Source organism: Odontesthes bonariensis, chromosome 15 (genome assembly GCF_027942865.1).
Source record: "Odontesthes bonariensis isolate fOdoBon6 chromosome 15, fOdoBon6.hap1, whole genome shotgun sequence".
Taxonomy (NCBI): domain Eukaryota; kingdom Metazoa; phylum Chordata; class Actinopteri; order Atheriniformes; family Atherinopsidae; genus Odontesthes; species Odontesthes bonariensis.
This window is the reverse complement of record NC_134520.1, coordinates 23,432,011-23,451,561: the sequence shown is the minus strand read 5'-3', so window position 1 is coordinate 23,451,561 and position 19,551 is coordinate 23,432,011. Positions and strand designations below refer to the sequence as shown.

General features: G+C 40.7%; 1 protein-coding gene across 1 annotated transcript; it reads left to right on the top strand.

The window, feature by feature from the left end:
* The first annotated feature begins 113 nt into the window (after positions 1-113).
* kif14 (kinesin family member 14) lies at positions 114-19,454 on the top strand. The gene is made up of 29 exons (XM_075485571.1): positions 114-1,773; positions 1,996-2,250; positions 2,362-2,449; positions 2,653-2,751; positions 3,053-3,105; positions 3,221-3,251; positions 3,402-3,509; positions 3,616-3,732; positions 4,105-4,223; positions 4,426-4,598; positions 5,970-6,117; positions 6,353-6,416; positions 6,621-6,805; positions 7,150-7,252; positions 7,395-7,552; positions 7,664-7,811; positions 8,089-8,235; positions 8,941-9,073; positions 9,563-9,656; positions 9,856-9,994; positions 10,683-10,789; positions 12,201-12,301; positions 12,688-12,918; positions 13,101-13,288; positions 13,808-13,960; positions 14,832-14,954; positions 15,066-15,140; positions 16,046-16,196; positions 17,611-19,454. The coding sequence occupies exons 1-29, from the start codon at positions 737-739 to the stop codon at positions 17,982-17,984; spliced, it is 4,902 nt and encodes a 1,633-aa protein (XP_075341686.1). The 5' UTR covers positions 114-736; the 3' UTR covers positions 17,985-19,454.
* The last annotated feature ends 97 nt before the right edge of the window (positions 19,455-19,551 follow it).

Genomic DNA, 19,551 nt, shown 5'->3' with positions numbered 1-19,551 from the left:
GTTTTGTGTGATTATTGTAAGAAAATGTATTCAGTTAGGAATTATTCTTTAATCCCCACACTTAAATCCAAGGCCAGGTTCCCTTTAGCTAAGCACTTGAATACATTATAGATTATACCGTTAATATGAGGTACGACATACAACATATTTTTAAAGATAAATTATCATAAGAAATTAGTATACATTTCAAACCAAGGACTGACAAAATATCTTTTTCCAAGGTACCATTTAGAGGTTTTTGTAGCCATACTTAGCAGATGGAGTCAGATTTTTTTCTCTCCATTTTTAAGAAATGTCTACTATGGAGGTACGTTTCTCTTCTAACGGAAGAAAACTAATTTTAGATGTAAAGACGTCAGAAAATATTTCCACTGATCTCAGTCCACTTTACTATTATGATCTAATCTGTACTGCCACCTAGCGTTACTTTAATATGCTTGCAATGTCGCCATCAAAATGTGACGGCGAAAAATCAGCCAATCAGCGGTCACTGACGGACAGAATTTGAAATTGAGGCGGGTGAAGGCGGAAGCGGAGGAGACAATAATAAACAAAGTTAGCTGTTTTCGTGTGCATAGCTAACGTTTTACTCAAATGTATTTATGTACAATTTTAACTACTATACTTAGACGTACTTGCGTCGGTCATATCTGTTTTTAGTGTCATGTACGGTCACAGCTTGAGAAAACAGCAGTTACCATTAACTAATTTAGATTTTTAGGACCAATTAAGAGCCATGTCGATATTTAGTGTCCAGGCGAGGAAGCACACAGCCTATTATGATCATCTACTGTCAGCATCAACGTCCAGGACACCCGGCAAGGAGCGCCTGGCAGGGCAAAAGGCAACAGACGCATCTCTAGGAAAAAGTGACATATCGAGCGCTGAATCTGCGCGTGAAGACAGCGGGTCGTCCGATAAAAGCCGTCCGGTAAACAGGACCTATGTGATTTCTGCGCTGTCAAAGAGCGGCAGTGGGCAGCAGACTCCTTACCGAGGCCGACTCACCCTACAGAGAAGATCAAGGAGGAAGACCGGAGCTGAAACAGCGGAGAGGACTATGGCTGAAAGCAGCCAAAACACCACCCCAGCTGCGGAGAAGAGACTCACACTGCAACGCAGGACTAGGACTCCCTCAATGGATAAAAGCGCACGTGGGCAACGTGGTGTCAGCGGTAATGGCCAACAGCCAACACCGAAAGTCCTCGGTGAACCAAACGGCAGGACTCCTGTTTTATTCAGGTCCACGAGTTTAAGGGAAACTGCCGCTAAAAGCAAGGAAAGCAAAGAGACGCAGGAGATGATAGCGCACCGCAAAACGCCCTCTTCCACAAAGAGACATGTAGAGGACCAGGTGCAAACCTTTAAAACACCCACCAAAAAGACCCCGTTTGAAAAAATCGCTGCCAAGAGAGACGTTTTTGAGAAACTGGCAAGTAAAGAAGCTCCAAAACTGGTGGCAGTCAAATCCGCCAGTCTGGAGAGGCCCAGATCCCGGGCACAGCAGGCAGAGGTTGCCAAACCCGTGCCAGCTCCTCGGGTCAGCAAGGCCACCGCAGCTGTGAACAAGTTCAACAATCCGGTGCAAGAGAAAAAGACAACCAACTCAGACCAAAAGGGAGACGTGACCCTGGTAAGGACCTCCGCTTCTGCTCCAGCCCCCAGTGAACAGCTTCTGTGCCATCCCAGTGAGGCCCTGACGCAGCAGGACCCCTTAAAGATGGAAAACAGTGCTGTGACTGTGGCTGTCCGTGTCCGGCCTTTCAATGCCAGGTTTGTGATGTGATGGTTGATTTGAAAAGCAGATGCGAGTCAGAGAGTAGAAAAGAAACTGATAACACCTGACAGCTTATTGGGATGCAGCAGCTTTGTAGCCTTCTTTGCTTTAAATAAATGACACTTTATGTGAGGATGTACATGATGTAGAACTTACATATACGATTGTAAAAGTACTTCACCTAATTGTTTGGCTGTATATAATTTGGTCTGTTACAGGGAGAAAGCAGAGAAGACACTGCAGGTAATCTTCATGAACGGTCAGGAGACTGTCGTCCAGCATCCACAGACCAAACACAGCCACTCCTTCACGTATGACTTCTCACTTTGCTCGGTGGATGAAAAAGCCCCAACCTTTGCCAGCCAACAGACCATATACCAGACACTGGCCAAACCTCTGCTACTGAGGGCCTTTGAAGGATTCAACACCTGCCTGTTTGCTTATGGCCAGACGGGTTCTGGCAAGTCATACACGTGAGTATTTGTATCAATGAATGGACTGTCTCCTGCGCTTCTGAGATATTGATGCTGCATTTGAAATCCCAATCTAACCAGTTTGATTTGTTTAAAATGGTGATTGTGCAGGATGATGGGCTTTGAGGAGGAGGCAGGGGTTATCCCACGTTTCTGTCAGGAGCTTTTTGTGAAACTGGCCTCCATGGAAGACGAAGAGGTAACAGATCACACAGAAACATCTTCACTTTTTTTTTTTTTTTTTTTTCTGGTCTAAGCCAGTTTAACTTGAAAAGTGTTTAGGTTGTATCACTGACCCAGACAATTTTCCAACAATTAAAACTTGGATGAGCACACTGACTGTCTTGTTTTCAGTCTGGTTCCATTACTTATCAGAAGCTCCGGTCTTTTCTTGCCTTTCAGGTCAAATGCCATGTCGAGATGAGCTACTTTGAAGTGTACAATGAGAAGATCCATGACCTGCTGGTGACCAGAGATGAGCCAAACCAAAGGAGGATGCCGGTTAGTAGTTTGACTCAAACTCTCTCTCGTAAAAAAAAAAAAAAGAAGCAAACTGCTTCAAAAGTTCCACAGCATCCTTCACGTTTGGATCTTACACTTTCCACAATGGCCTATGACCTTTTCTTATTTTAAGATTTTATTGAAAGTAATGTACCGTACTTTTTCGAGACTGGGGGCTTCCATATTCCCTGGTAAGCAACATATTTTTACATGTTGGAGAACGTTTACTCGACAGAGACCTGTTTTAGTGCTGTGTGATAGCAGAAATAAAAAGATAAAAGCTAACGGAATTGTTTTTCAGCTGAGGGTAAGGGAGCATCCAGTCCACGGTCCCTATGTTGCTGAGCTCTCTGCGTGAGAAAATCTTTTATTTATTTTGAAAAATCTAACTGGAAACCATTTCTTAACGGTTTGTTTTGCAGAATAGATCACTTCTTTTTTTTTTTTTTTTTTTTTTTCCCTTTATCAGGAATGTGGTGAGCTCTTACGGTGACATTCAGGTAGGTTGAACTTACTGTTCCAATCTTTCTTCTTACAATCTGCTTGATACTTTCAGGAGCATGTTTGAATGACCTGTGAATCTATGATGTCCTACTGAGAGTCAAAATTTTCTGTGTTCTTTCCTCTTTTTTTTTATATTTTTTTTTCAGGGCTGGCTGGAGCTTGGTAACAAGCAGAGGGCCACAGCTGCAACGGGAATGAATGACAAGAGCTCAAGATCTCACTCTGTTTTCACCCTGGTTATGACGCAGACTAAAGTACGGCTTCTTGACTTAACTTTATATTTACAGCACGGATTGTGACTCTTCATTCCGACGCGTGTTTTAGCTGAGCGTTTATTTAACCTATTGTCCGTGTGTTCAGACTGAGTTTGTGGAAGGAGAGGAGCATGACCACAGTATCAGCAGCAGAATCAACTTGGTCGATCTGGCTGGTAGTGAACGCTGTAACTCAGCCAAGACAAGTGGAGACAGACTCAGGGTATATACACACACACACACATACACACACACACACACCAGTGTAATGATGTATTTGGTTACTGCCACTCAAATGTCAGTTTCTCTGTTTGTTACATTGTTAATGAAACTTTGTGTATCACTTTGGATATCACTTTATTTGTTTTTGACAACTCAAGCCAGAACTCAACTAATTGTTATGTTTTATCCGCCATGATTAATCTGAGATTGAGTTGTATTTTTGGTGTGTCAGCCTGTAGTTTAGCCATTAAAGCCAGACTATAACAATCTGATTTTCCTGAAGGTTCAGGTCTATGTGGAGTAGAGAAGCATTTTCACTTCTGTAGTCTCAGTAAGACACAAGCAGTTGATTCCAGTTTTTCTGTCTTTATAGGAGGGAGCTAGCATCAACAAATCCCTGCTAACACTTGGGAAGGTCATCTCTGCCTTATCAGAACAGGCACTGACCAGGAAGAAGGTCTTCATCCCATACAGAGAGTCTGTCCTTACATGGTAAGGAAGCAGTATGTTTGTACAGATTTTTCTTGATTTCGTTGACCTTCTTTTATTAGTGTTTTTATTATTTTTATCAATGAAAAACAAAAAAAAGGACTCGGACAACAGTAACTGAATGAATGATAAATTCAGACATGTTTGAATAACTGTAAGAACTTTCTTATTTTCTGACCCAGCTCTGTTTTATTTTCATCCGCAGGCTGTTGAAGGAGAGCCTCGGCGGTAACTCTAAGACAGCCATGATCGCTACTGTGAGCCCAGCGGGCAGCAATGTGGAAGAGAGCTTGAGCACGCTGCGCTACGCCCAGCAGGCCCGCACAATCATTAACGTGGCTAAAGTCAATGAGGACACAAGTGCCAAACTAATCAGAGGTCAGACATCCATAACATACGCATACATTCAAACGTGTGTGGGATATTTATGTAGCTTTATTTATACAGCCCTTTTTTTTTATCTATTATCATTTCTTTAGACTGATAGTACCACTTTGATGATGTGTTTCCAGTGGAGAACCTCAATCTGCACAGTTTTTGTTTGTGGCTGGGTTTTCAGCAACTCTGGCGCACATGCTGTCTGAGCGCAGTGCTGGTTGCGTGGCACTTCTGACTTAATTAAATCCTTGACCGCCATAGACTATAGGCGCCTTTCAACTGAAAGCAGCTGGAGCCCAACTGCCCCAGGCTTTTTTTATTTATTTTTTCCAAGGAGCTAAAGGATTATTTTAGCCCCGATTCCTCTGCACGTCCACTGAGGTCCAAGTTGAAGGCAAATTAAGTTTTTTTTAAGTGTGAAATGTATTTCTCTACAGCTGTGTTGGGCTGTGGTGACAACAGTATATAGACTAGTAAAAGTGGGGCACTGTGCTTCAGCTGCATTCATTCAAGATCTGTTAATGTTACATATTTCGACAGGGCTGTGAGTGTTTTTTTTTTTTCTACTCCTTTGAACATATCTACTGTGTAAACTGTATAAACTGGCTGATTTGTGGCTTTGTTTTCCATTACGATCATTCCCTACCCTGATTAATTTCCTGTGTATCTCCAACCCCAGTCACTGGAAAGGATTCTTAGGGTTGCAATTCACCTTTTTACCATTGGAAAACAATTTTGATCTTATAGAGATTTTCTTTTCTTTCTTAACCTGAACACCAGCTATCCCATAATAACAGAACCAAAGTAATAGCTTAATCACATGCAAAAATACGAAGCTGATGTCTTTGTCTGCTGTCTGTGCTTTAGCTTCTCCTTCATCTACATTATTTGTTCAGTTTTTATTTCACTTTCTGCGTTCATCTTTCTTTTTAACAATGAACCCTTCTCTTTGTGGCTTGTTCTTCATTTCTGTCTCTCTTCTTCCATGCTACACACCCTCCTATCCCCCCATTTATCAATAGCTCTTTTGCTTTCAAGCTGAAATGAGAGCCTGGCCCTAACCTTGCCTCCTGGCCATATTTATGCACCGTCAGTCGCACTTGGCAGCTAACTGTCTTGCAAGTATTATTTTTGTCATACGTCGATGTGCTGCTGTTTGATGCTTGCAGCACTAAGGGGAGCTCTTGCTGTGCACTTCTCTCACATCACTGCTCAGTGTAAGACTCGAAGACAGCGTTGCTCAATAAATGACAATGTCAGAATATTTCCGAGGCCTCTTTTAAAGTTCAACCTTCTCAGGACTTTTATGTGACTTTCATGTTGACAAATGTTTAGTTTAAAGCAGTTTGGCCCAACTTTTGTGCGTTTCAGAGCTGAAGGCAGAGGTGGACAAACTGCGAGCAGCCCAGATGAGCTCCCTGGGCGTTGAACCCGAACGAGTCAGGCTGTTCCAGCTGGAGATTGTCACCCTGAAGAACAAACTCTGTCAGCAAGAGAGAGAGATGGCCGAAGCCAACCGGTCAGCTCCGCTGCACTAATTCTAACATTAATATTTGTATTTATCTGACATAACCCTGAAATGAACTCTTTTCTTTTTTTCGGTCGCAGGGAGCCAAAGTGAATAACTTATGAGAAACCCTGTTATGATTCTTCATGGTTTACACACATTTCAGGCAGCATGAAGTTTTGGTTGTATCTTGATAGGTCAGGGCAGAATTTTCATTTACTTTTGGTGATGTTTTATTTTTTGGCAGGGCATGGAGAGAGAAACTTGATCAAGCAGAAATCCGCAAACGGGAAGAGACGAAGGAGTTGCAGGTATCTGTTTTTCAAACCGTTTTATAACATTAAATCTTTCTATCTTGCTATGTGATGTTGAGTTTATTGCATGAAACTGTAAAACTTCTCATCTTTGAAAACAAAAAAAACAAGCATTGACACAAGCTGTGCCGAAGATGCCTGTTCTAAAGTATGTATTGGTGAAAAAAAATGAGGAAAATATTTCTCACTTTGTCCAATCAGAAAGTAGGCGTGACATTCAAAGTCGACAACCGTCTTCCTAACCTGGTGAATCTGAACGAGGATCCTCAGCTGTCTGAGATGCTTCTCTACATGATCAAAGAGGGCCAAACCACAGTGGGCAAGCTCAAACCTGGCTCCAGCCATGACATCCAGCTCACTGGAACTCTCATTGCTGACCAACACTGGTGAGGACAAAACCTGGGCGGGGTGTGAATACCATATCAATTTGTTCAGTTAAGAAAGTATTAGGTTCCGTGTTTGCAGTCTTGCGTGTATTTAAAAGGGTGTACAAATACAGTAAGGATGTTTTGGATAATCATCAGTATGGGAAGATTAAACTACATTTCAGAGGAAAAAAAATACATGCAATGTTCTTTTAATGCTTGAAATTCATATGTATAGATGTTGTTTTTAATCAGTATGAAATTGAACCCAAACCCACAAAAGCCTGACAGCATTTCTGTTCAAAATTAGAGATCATTTAATTTCAAGAGGTTTAATTTATTTTTTACTTCATTCTGCTTTTTAGTGTAATATCCAACACCCACAATATCGTAAGCATCAGTCCTATGGAAAATGCCAAGACCTTCGTTAATGGAAACCTGGTCTCTGCATCCACTGTCTTGCACCATGTAAGTAGAAAAAAAAATGTTTCAGTGTAAATATGGGAGTTGTTGACTCATTAAATGTGACTCAAACTCATCAGCCTGTCTGTCCAAAGCATTTCATGGATCATTTTCAGTACGCATTGTTGTCTGTTTATTTGACATCCAGGGCGACAGGGTTATCCTCGGTGGAGACCACTACTTCCGCTTCAATCATCCAGCAGAGGTGCAGTCTGGGAAGCGGGTATCATGCTGGACAAGCGCAGGCGATGGCCATAAGGACTTTGAATTTGCCAAAAATGAGCTACTTGCTGCTCAAAGAGCGAAGTGAGTGTTGGAGGGTTATTCAGATGACGAATAACTGTGCTCTTATTCCTCATGTTTGCAATCTGTCCGTCAAAATCCGATAACCCTTTGAGCCATTTTTGTATGTTTCAGGCTTGAAGCAGAAATTGAAGAAGCCCATTTAAAGGCAAAAGAGGAGATGATGCAGGGAATTCAGATGGCAAAAGAGGTCGCTCAGAAGGAGCTTTCTGACCAGAAAGCTCTTTATGAAAATAGGATCCAAGCCCTAGAGACAGAGCTGGTAAACTTTTACACCTTTCTGTTTCAATCTCCCTTTCTAGCTGGACTACTTCTCTTCAATTTACGACCATAACTGTCAATCATTGTCCATTCTACAGGACCAATGTGCTGTTTATTGTGTGTTGGTGGTGTACTGATGTTTTTTTATTTATTTGTATATGGCATTTTATTTCTTTAACATTGTGCAGCTTTATTGCACAACCATCAAACAATATAGACTGTATATGCTTGAAACTTGTGCAGTCAGTACCAGTACTATTGAATCTCATTTTTGTCAGAATGAGGAGACTGAGCAGAAGCGTCGGCAGGAGTTACACCAGCAGAGGGTGGCCAACCAGATGGCGGAGCTCAAGATTGCCAAACTTGAGCTGGAGCAGGAGGTGGACACCCAGAAGAAACGCCTCCGTCTCCACATGGAGGCCCAGGTCAGGATACCACAAAATTCAAGTGCTTTTCTTCATTTTAAAGAGTTTATTCTTTTAGGTTTATGCCAAACGAGTTTCGCTGTTCTTCTTATTCAGTATTTATATGAAACTGATCACTTCTGTTCAAATTAAATTGGAGATAAAAACAATCTTAATTCAACTACATAAAAAATATATTGTGTTTGTTCTTCATAAAACCTCATGAAAATAATGACTCGATATAGTTTGGTAACCGTGTGGTGCAGAATCTCAGACCAATAAAAGCATTGTAGATAAAGATCTAAATAAGTTTGGAATAAGAAGACTACGTTCCAATAAGAGACTGTGTCCCCCACATGCACCCCAATGCACTGGCCTACATTCAGAGATGCTTAGTATGTGATAGATCTGCAATCTCCATGAAAAGAGAAGTATGACAGATCTTATTTCAGTCAGCTTTCACTCTTACCGTTTCTGAAGTCAAAGTACAGAGGAGTTATAACTATTACTGACATCATATCTCAATTTTGCACATGATTTGCTTCATGATTTTTAATGATATAAAGCGAGCTTTAGAGGCTTAAGCAAATACGTCGACACCTGGTTTTGTGTTTAACTAAGGGGCCTTTCGGGATGTGTTTTGAGTCATGCCAGAGTTTGGCTTAAGGCTACGTGTTATGGCCTGATGGTTTTTAATGTTATTTACATTGCTATGATTCACCCCAGGCTATGGAAGAACGCCGAGTATGCCAAGCAAAGATTGTTGAGGCACTGGAGGCAGAAAAGAGGAAGATCGGCAAAGAGCTGGAGGAGATACAAAAGAAAAGAGCTATAAGGGCAAACCAAACTCCCAGAAAGGGTGAGTTTTTCGGTCTGGAGGCTTTTTACACCTGCAATTAAACTGTGTGTGTTGATCCGATCAACTGTGTACAGCTTTAAGTGGGTCTTAAAGCACATCTTACCATGCATCCGTGACAAAACATGTCTTTATTATTTTAATTTTACTCTTCTCTGACCCTCGTTTGTGCATGTCCCTTCGGTACCTTGTATATTTGCATCTGTCACTTTGGCAAAAAGAGCTGGAAAGTTGATGACTTATTGATACTGCTTTCCTACCGCATTCATAGTGAGTGTGGCAGAGTTTTGTGTTTAAATGAGGGGCTGCATTTGCTCGTAGCAGTGTTTAAATCAAGTCTGCAGTACAAGGTTAGATGTTCCTCTTCCATAACCAAGAGAGTGATGAGGACAGCCTCTGTCACATGTATGAATGTACAATTCACTGCTCCAAAAGTAAAGATCATTCATGTAAGATGTTCTTGGCTGTTAATTCTTCATTTCTGTGTTCTAGCCTCTCCACAGTGGGATGCCATGAAGTTGTCTTTAATGATTGAGGAAGCAAATAAGATTAGTGATAAACTGAAAAAACGCACACTCTTCAGCAGGTAGGTCCAACATTTAAAGTTTACAGGTCACAAACACAACAATGTACAATACCAGTGAGGTTTTGCATTGATTTTAAGAATTATTTACAATATGGTTTCTCTTAGGAAAAATCAAAATGTAAGCAAGTTGTCTAAGTTAAAAGCTGCCGTAATCTTTATCGAAATTAGCCAGCAATCAAGTTATTGTCTCCTGTTCCAGACATGAGAGCTCCGACAATGAGAACCCCGAACAAGGTGCCGTGCAGGTGCGGATTCAAAACACAAAGCTGGGAATCTCCACTTTCTGGAGCCTGGAAAAGTTCCAGAACAACATAGCTGCCATGAGGGAGCTCGAGCAGGTTTGCCTAAAATCAACTCTTAACTTTCCGAATAGCTGGATAACTCGTTTGTATAATTGGACTACTGAGCAAAACTTCACAGATTTTTTTTTTTTTTTTTTTTTTTTTTTTTTTTTTATAAACAAATGCAGCTGATTTGGGATGTTGAAATGGCAACAACTTTTGATCAGATTTGCAGATGAATGAGAAATGTTTGCTTTCAGTTTGATGTGAATGTCTTAGCTCCATCACAGCTGATTTTGGTTTGTCCTGCCTGCTTCTCAATTTATTTGATTACATTGTTTCAGGTTGCCTCTGCCTGTTATTAAGAATAGGGAATGACACAGAATGGTTTCACCCTTTTAATGATGCATTTCTCACAATGTTATGTAACAAGCTACTAAAATTATACGAAGCTGTCCAAGCTCTCTTATTTGATTTGACTTTTGTTTTTATAACATCGTACAGAATGAATATGGATTAAAACATATGCTGACAGTTATCCTCTCTCTTCCTCTGTCTGCATTTACAGAAACTCACTGAGATCAACTCACACTCAACCTCCTGTTTTCTAGACATTTGACTTTATAACAATCCAGAAGGGGCGCTTTTATGCCCAGCAGAAGGAATCTGATTCTCTTTGCTATGCTTTTCTCATTAAGTTGAGTAAATGAGACCGGGCATGTCAAAAGTACTTTAATCTCTGCAGGGGGATTCCACCTCCAAAGATGACGGTGTGTTTTATGACCCTGATGATGAGTGGGAGCAAGATATATCGGCCTCCTCTGCTTCCACATCATCCTTTTCTCGCCGAAGGTAATTATCGAGCTCCTCTTCCTATCCTTCAGTCCATATTTTAGCGTCTTATATTTATAGTGCTAAAATAAGTATTTCAGGAGCAAGTTGTATTCACGTTCTATTGCATGAAATATGTTGTTATGAAAGCCCTCAAAAAGACCGTCAGGAAATTGCAGGAGCATCTCTCTGTACATGCCCCTCTTGTTGTTAAACCATGTCAAGGCTTTGATGCACAGTATTGATGCAATGGGTTTTAAAATGTGTGTCCTGAATCCACTACCCCAAAGCCCAGCTCTTATAATTTGAACGTTCAGGCAAAAGGATGTGTTTGGAAATTCAAAAAAAGGTAGGCTGAATGGAAAATTTACAGTTCGGAACGTTTTAGTTATTTTCACAATGTTCCCAGCAGTGTAATTTACAACCTGGCACATATTTTTGACATTGAGCCATGCTTCTTTCTCTTATAAAACTACTGCCCACTGAATACTCCCCACCTCGTTGTATTTCCTCTGTTTGATAATTTCATGTCCACAAAAGGTCCTGGCAGGGCATTTGGAAAGGGAAAGGTACCAAAGATCTGTCTCTCACATCATGTTGCATAATCTAAACATGCATACACATCACCATATGTACATGCCGGCCATTTGGAAAGGGAAAGGTACCAAAGATCTGTCTCTCACATCATGTTGCATAATCTAAACATGCATACACATCACCATATGTACATGCCGGCCATTTGGAAAGGGAAAGGTACCAAAGATCTGTCTCTCACATCATGTTGCATAATCTAAACATGCATACACATCACCATATGTACATGCTGAACCTCCAACATTTTCTCCCCACGATGTCAGCAGCACTCCTGCTTCTCCAAACTACCACCAGATCCAGCCAAAAGAAACATGGCACAGACTCCGTGGTTCGGTCATACTGTTCTATCTAACTCACAGGCCTCATAACCATAGTTGTTGTTGTTCACGTACTGTCCTAACTCTAGATTTCTCCAGACGAAATAAGGGTATAATATCTGTTGCTCCCGTCTAACAAGTGTTTCAAATAAATCCTCGCTAAATTAATTGGTTTAAAATTATTACTCTCACCATGTCCAGGGCATGCTAAAGACATTCTGAGAGGAAATGCAGTCTGTCACTACCAGTTTCACTACCCCCTTACAGCAAATAAATGATAGGAGAGAGATGCAGTCCAGAAATCTACATATTAGAAGGAAAAAATTAATAATTGTACAAAGAGTACAATATGAAAGAAAAACTGACAGATGAACATTGAGCTGCAATTTGTATAATGATATTTGCATCGGTTTGTATTGACAGTCATTTTAAATGAGATCAGTAACTGGATTTCTAAGAAAATGTGAATTTAAATTGACTTGGCAGCATACTGACAGGGCTTCCGTTTGCTTGGACTTTAGGAGCAGGAGTCTTCTGAAGAGCAGGAGAATCTCAGGGCGTCTCTACGAGATCCGGGTCCATCCAATTCAGAGCCTCCACAACAGCTCCTCAGGGTCTGGTGGTAAGGGAATTAACAAAACAACTGGAGTCCTATCATAAAATTGAATAGGTTTTTTTCAAAGCACTGTAGTGAGCCCAGTTGTAGGGATATTGGTAGAAGCTATCATGAAAACGCCGTCAGCGTTGTCTCCAAAAATCTCTTTTTCTGTCAAGTTTTTGGTGAGCTGTAAAAGGGAACAAAAGGTTTTATTTGCATTTTTAAATTCATTTTCAAATGCTGTAGTGTTAAAATGTGGAGAATTACAAAGGGAAATGTTTGTGTTACAGCTATTAAATAGACCCTACTTCACTGATTTGTAAAAAAAAATATATATATATATTTGACACAGAGTTACTATAGTGTTTCATGAAGCCTTTTTTGTGCTCACCACCTCTGCCTGATCCTAGGGTTGATGGGTGTGACCAAGCCTCACTCCAGCCATTCCACCACCCCAGACCCTGCCATTGCTGGCATCTGCAAGGAGCTGATTGGCCAGTCAGTGTCCCGTCTGCGTAGTTGCAGTGGGACAGAAGAGAGCCTGGCAGATAGACTGATCTCTGATCTGAACCTGGTTTATATGGCGGTCCAAACCATATGTGACCTGTATGATAGCCTGGATGATGACAGCCAGGACAGCGGTGAGTTATAACTCGATTCCAAGCTGTCAATGATGAAAGTATTAGCAAGATAGCGTTGCTCTTTTATTCTATCTATGTTATTGCAAAACAAGATGTTTGCTTGTGCAGCTAAAATGCCTATGAGTGCCTTCCTGTTTAAAGGTGCAGCTTCATTTTGATCAGATTTTTGTTTTCTCCTGTAGTGTTTGCATGTAACACAGTGGCACAGACTGAGCTGGTCAAGGCCACCACAGCAATGGAGACTGCTGTGTTTGTTACCACGCAGTGGTTGTCCACTGTTAAACCCTCCTCTGGCCTGCTCTACACCATTGCTGAGGAACTCAAGAGCAACGTCAAGAGAATGGGAGGATTCTTCCAGATGCTTATACAGGTAAACACAAAAAAACAATTGCAGATTAAAGCCTTTACAGTGAGATGATACTGGAGTAATCCTTGTACTTTCAGGTCATATAAAAGTTGAAAAGAGTGCAAAATCTAAGCTGACAAAACGGTTTTCAATTTGGTGCAGTTTGCAGATGGGGTGGCTTATCAAAATGCAGAGCATTGATTGACGGGTCTTAGCTCTGAGCTGTTTGAGCTCTGTCTATGGAAATGGCAAAGCAGAGGGAATTCTCAGCCTTGAGCTCCACACAGAACATGAATTTATGGAAAATAAATCTAAATTCCTTACCAGTCTCAACACCTAAACACACAGTTTTCCCCTTTCAGACCTGATTTATAATCTTTTCCAGCATTTTAATTTATTTACTGACCCTTCAGACTTTGTCGACTGTTGTGTTGGCTGGCTAGCATTGATTCACTATTAAATCAATTCTAATTCCACCTGTTTGTCAGTTTGTTTATGCTGACTTGATGTTGTGTGTTTTTAAAAAAATCAAAAAAAATCCAGGGTTGTGAATCTGAGATCACATCAATGGTGATGGAGGCACGGAGGAAGAGCGGTCAGTGCCTGGATGCAGCGTTGCTTGTGCTTGGCCACATGGCAGTGGTGACAGGCATGCCGTTGAACATCATGGGGCCAGGCGCTCAGGCCACAGGCAAGGTAACGCCACCAATAACACCGCAGCAGCTACCATCTCTGTTAAAGCTCAAAGGCTCACCGTATTTAAGCCCCGACTTCATAATGCCAGAGAATGCACTATTAGCTGTGCGGATCTCTCAGCGAGTAAGATATTAAGAGGTTGGGAGTTAATGATCTGAAAATGAATGTGTGTTTGATTTGTTTTATGTACAAGTGCTGTGGTGTTTTATTAAATAGAGGGTAAGGGTGTGCTCAGAACTGTTGCTGTGTTGACGGGAGCACGGTGTTTAATGCGAGGCAGCACTGAAGGACACAACGAGATTCGGTTTTATTTTTGATCAAACGACATAATCAGCATCTGCATATATCTGGAAACTTTTCTTGTTTGAACTTTTTCTGAAACTCCAGCGTAAACAACCTCAGGATGTGAACCAAATAAACAACTGCGTAAAACTAACTACCCAGAAATCCCCTTTGGAATATGCCTAGAGTGCGTTTGAATATTGACTTTTAATTTTTACATTTGTTCCTTATATGTCATGACCCAAACATTAGAAAGCCTTAAGCTGCTTGAAAAATTGAAATACTCCGGAAAACAACTGCAATATTTCTTTTCTTGGATTTGAGGGCAGGGGGGTTCATGTGTACAACCATGCTTAATGTTGTACTATAGCTCACCTTTGTGCCTTTGTGCTTAATTTGATGTTATTATAGTGTCACTATTGCGCTTTGTCCACATGGGATAACTGATAGTCTAACACTGGCTTTCATACTGTGCTTTACGACAGTGATGCATTGTTTTGTTCATGGTGTTTAACTATGGTCCCTGGAAAGGTGAAGCTACGCCTTTTTTAAATGCGTTTCATCTGATTATCTCATTGTATCTTTTCAGGAATCTCTGGTAACGTTTTTGCTGAAGGGAACCAAAAAGGGCGTCCGCTCGCTTTTAGAGGAGAGCCTCACTATCACCAGGGAAATGTTGAGAGAAGCTCAGCTGGCCTATCCCAGAAACCCAGTATTATTCTATTCTATTACATTACATTTTATTATAAAGCTTTAGCAAATGTTTACTTATTTGATTTTTTTTCTTTAGTTTTAATCAGTTGCCTGTCATCTCTGCTTACAGGTCCTGCAGAGCCTAAAATCCAAAACTCTTGATTTAGCTCGCGCCCTGCAGAGCTACATAAATTGCCACATTTCGGTGAGTTTCAGCATAAGCTCAAAGTAACAACTACAAACAATTGCTGCTGTTCTGTCACCTTTTTATTTGGTTTCCTTATATTTCATACTGTTTATTAAAGGTTAGGAGTAGGTAGTGTTAGACAGATATTTCTCTCAAAAGACAATTGGAGCAACTGGTGTAGAAAGGCTTCGTTTAACTGGGGAAAAAAAGTGCAGTGTGGGTGTGTAATATTAGAGCATCTTAGTGGCATCAGCAACATGCAGCACAGCCAATCTTCTTTCGTTATGTCATAGGAAGAAAGCAATTAATCCATCTTGACAGAGGTTTAAATGTTACAGATTAATACCCATGCCCACAACAACCCTGTTAAAGATGCCACTCAGCCTTTATTGCTGCTGTAAAGCTCAATCCTTTGTGAGCTTATCTCCCTGCAGTCATCCCTTGATGATCGTACGCGTAATGAATGTGTTGAATGAAGTGCCATAAGTCACAGCTAACAGGCTTGTTTGCTGTTATCTTAGTCACACAAACTAGCAGGGTTTTTTTTTTTGTTAAACCAATAACGGACACATATAGGTGCAGGCGTGTTTTGCTGCCCATGGTGTCATTGTTGTCAAATTAACCTTAGTTATGGCCTCAAACAGCTACTTTCAGGGTGTACTTTGAACAAGGCATGTAACACAGGGATGCATCTGCGTGCGTAAAGAAACTTCAACTAAGAAAATGTAGCTTCGGGTACAACAGTTTCTGTTGAAGTAGCTTTAAGCTAAGATCTCAACTCTAGGTTTGTACCGTGGTTAAAAAAATCTATCTTGATTTGTTTAAGGCTACACTGGCCATTGGCATCTATCTTAAAGTATGTGTTTAAGTGTTCCTCTACATTTCACACTTACCATTTACTCTGTGTTAATGTTTTCAAACAGGAGAGGGAATCTGACCTAGAGGAGATGGAGCAGGGAAAGGAGGAGGCCTCAGTTGCTCATTTACAGAGACTGAGGACTGCATCAGCCGAACTGTTCCATCTGAACCAGGCCATCCGACAGCTGCATGCATGTCTGTCCTCAGCCTTGCGAGGTGAAGCATATGACTTACACATAACCTAAGACTGTAGTTTGGTTTATCCAGAATGACTTCCTCTTCAAACATCCTCACATCACAAGCATCAGAAGCAAGTTCTGTGGAGCTACAGACCAGTGACAAATTAAAGGAAACACCAGCAAGCCTTTTTCTTTCCTTGTATGCCTTGGCATTGATTCGCCATTTTGCTGGAGCCCTAATGAAGAGATGGAAAATTTTCTTCCCAAAATATTTTCACATGTGGTGCACTGTTGACGGTGGGGGAAGACAGTCCAATCTCCCATAAGCGGTCTGTTTGGTTGAGATCTGGTGACTGACGGCGATAGCTTATGATTCACGCCATTTTATACACGTCGAACTATTGACTCTTTATGCCCTTAGAAATATAGTTAATGTCATCGTTCAAATTGTCTTGTACAAATATTCATGTTTTCAAAAGTTTTAAATTTCCAAGTACCATACTCCCGATATCAAAACTTATTATCGAAAGGTGTTTCCACCTTTCTCCTTGCAAGTATTAATTACTTTAAAAAAAAGTTAAACACCTCAAGCAAGCATAAAAAGCTTTTTTGCTACATTTAAGTGAATTCAATCTCCATCTTTCTTTTCTAATGTCCAACTTTAACCAAGGTGATTACGCATAAAACTTTGATTTGCAAAGACCTTTAAAAGAAAAAGCTGACACAATCCAAATATCGTCTCATCTCTTCAAGAGTACAAAAAAAACACTTTCTGCACTATTTTTCAGGCTATTTACTGTACTTTCTCTGATACCGTTATGAGATTTGAGGGTTATTGACTTCAGATCTCAAAAGAGGCAGACCCTGTGGAAAAGAGGGCTGGAGTGGAGTGAGTGGATAACTCCACGCCCGAGAGCGGATCAATGTGAGCAGAGGTGCAAATTCATGGTGAAAGAAGGAACTGTTCTACTTTCAGTTTGTGGCATTTTTACTGAAGCATCCCACATACGTTTCACAAAGGCCTCCTGCCTGTTTGTGAAATAAGAGCACTTGTCTTTTAATCTGCTAAACAGTTGACTTTGTTTATGCATCCTTGCAGCATTCTTGACCTCTGAAAGTTTTGGTCAAAAAGTGCCAGGAACACCTTCTTAACACATTTTTTGACACACTATTAGTTATTTTTGTGGTTGCCTCACATTTGGTACTGTTTAGGCCAGTGTCCTGTTTAAAGAGGTCGTCGGACACTTGCACTGGCTTTTTCCTCGTCTTTTTTTCCGACTGTTTTTTTCCCAAAATGTGATGAGTGGAGCTTGGCCCAGAGCGGGGGCAAGAGTTTTACTGTGAGACGAATATGTTTTACTTATGCCAGAAAATTTGAGAAATTTATCTCGATTCAAAAGTTTTTGTTGTTGCTATACGTGTCACTAATCAGTCCTCCATGACTCCTCCAGGTAAAAACCAAAATTCTGACCTCAGCAGCTGCAGAGAGCTGATCTCCTCCTCTGCTAAGATGGTCGATGAGCTGATCACCGGCCTGTCCAAGGAAGGAGCTGGAACTCTGTCCCTGCAGCTTCCATGTCTTCAAACCGTGATATCTGCACGAGATGAGCTCCACTCTGCCCTGCGGGGGCTGTCCTCCTCCTCCTGGACCCAGCAGGCGGAAAGAGACAGCAGAAGTTCAGCCGGTTCCGAGCAGAGTACAGAATATGACTCGTTGACCAAAGATGGAGTTATCACTCACAGTGCTGTTAGAAATCGAGTTGTAAGTAAGGTTGTATACCTTGCTCCAGGCGAACATTGCAGTGGTAGCCCACACTGGGTGTAATCTGTATTTGTTGGGTTTATGATGAGTGTACACGATTTTTTAGAGATTTACTTTAAAAAAAATTAATGCTTGGCATGAGGAAAGATTTTAGGGTTAACCTGCTTGGTTCTGGGTAATTTCTCTGTAACTTCATGTTACGGGAAGCAAACACTGTAAAGTCTGCTGGATTGTAGCATCCACTGATTATAGTTGTTTTCACACAGTCGTTCCTCTGATGGCGCATAACTGCAGCAACAGCTTGTGTAACTGTTCCTTTAAGCGGGATGTTAATACGGCTGGTGATTAGAGCTAGTTTTTTTTTTTTTTTTTCCCTCCTACCACGGTAAAACTTGTTTGTAGAATTTTCAAGGTGTTTTTGAGTTGGAGCAACGACTAAACTCACCAGAATGTTTAGGTTTTAACAGAAATTTCAGGTGGATAAACATTATTCAGGGTAAATGGCTATAAGGAAAATATTTTGCTTATGCTGGGCCAGACTATCATTTAGTGCAATGATTAAAATAATTATGTTATTTAGACTAAAACCAGACGTTAAAGCCACACATTAGTCCAACTGAAATTGTCCTGTTTGTAAGTTGCACTGTCACACCCAGATGATTCGGTCAGGATTTTTTATTGCCCTTGCACGTATACAGTACGTTGGACCCAAACTGGCTTTGACACTTCGGCATGCCCCACAGTTTCTGTCACCAGCTTTAACACAAAAGTAACAGAAGACAACATATTGACAGAATAGCCACAAAGGTCATCTTATTTTGTTTGGGGGGGAAAAAAAAAAGAAAGTGAAACATATGGACCATACAAAATGTACAGAGCCATGAAGCTCTCCAATTTACTGCTCAACATGGTACTAACGTGTTAAACTATTTGTCAGCTGCTTTTGCCTGAAATAATAGGCTACCGTAGTTGGAAAAAGCCTAAAAGTAAATAGCTGAAAGGGGAAATATCAGCACCTATTGCAAGAGAATTGGTCTAAATTCTGTCAAGAAATTGATTCCCTTCCTGTGCTTGCATGCTGGGACAGGGACAGCAGTCCAATTAAAGAGTATAGTTAAGTTGTAATCTGGATTTAACTATGCAAAGTACTGAATGATGCTCATTTTAGTGGACTCTGAAAAATATAGTACTTTTTTTTATTTTTTTACCCCAAATAGATTCAAACATGTTGTTTTTGTCTCGATACCCAGCCACACAAGTGCACTGCTTTGTAAAAGACTTGTTTCCATTCTCAGCTGTACTGGTTGAAAAGTAAGAATCGTATTTAGTTGTTTGTTTGTTTTTTTTTTACTATGCATTAAGCTTTGTTCTTTTATATATTGTATAACACATCAACATTTGCACTCAGTGACTTGTATGTCTTTGACTTCCTCTTAATATACGTATGCAAACAAATTGCTGTTTTATTCCCCCTTTTTGCGATCTGTATCCCTGTTTAAAAGAGATCAAATAAAAAGAGAGAAAGATGTCGATATAAAATGGCTTCCTGCACTGCAATGCAACTGCATGTCTTGTTTAGTAAGGAATGAAACTTTTTTTTTTTTTTCCCTTCTCTTTAGCTGTTGTGGTT

Bases quoted from the DNA above. Each gene is read 5' to 3' on its own strand.
- kif14 (XM_075485571.1), top strand. From the start codon at position 737: ATGTCGATATTTAGTGTCCAGGCGAGGAAGCACACAGCCTATTATGAT. The intron at 3,510-3,615 runs GTACGGCTTCTT...CCGTGTGTTCAG, and splicing joins TGGTTATGACGCAGACTAAA to ACTGAGTTTGTGGAAGGAGA. The intron at 15,141-16,045 runs GTGAGTTTCAGC...GTTTTCAAACAG, and splicing joins ACATAAATTGCCACATTTCG to GAGAGGGAATCTGACCTAGA.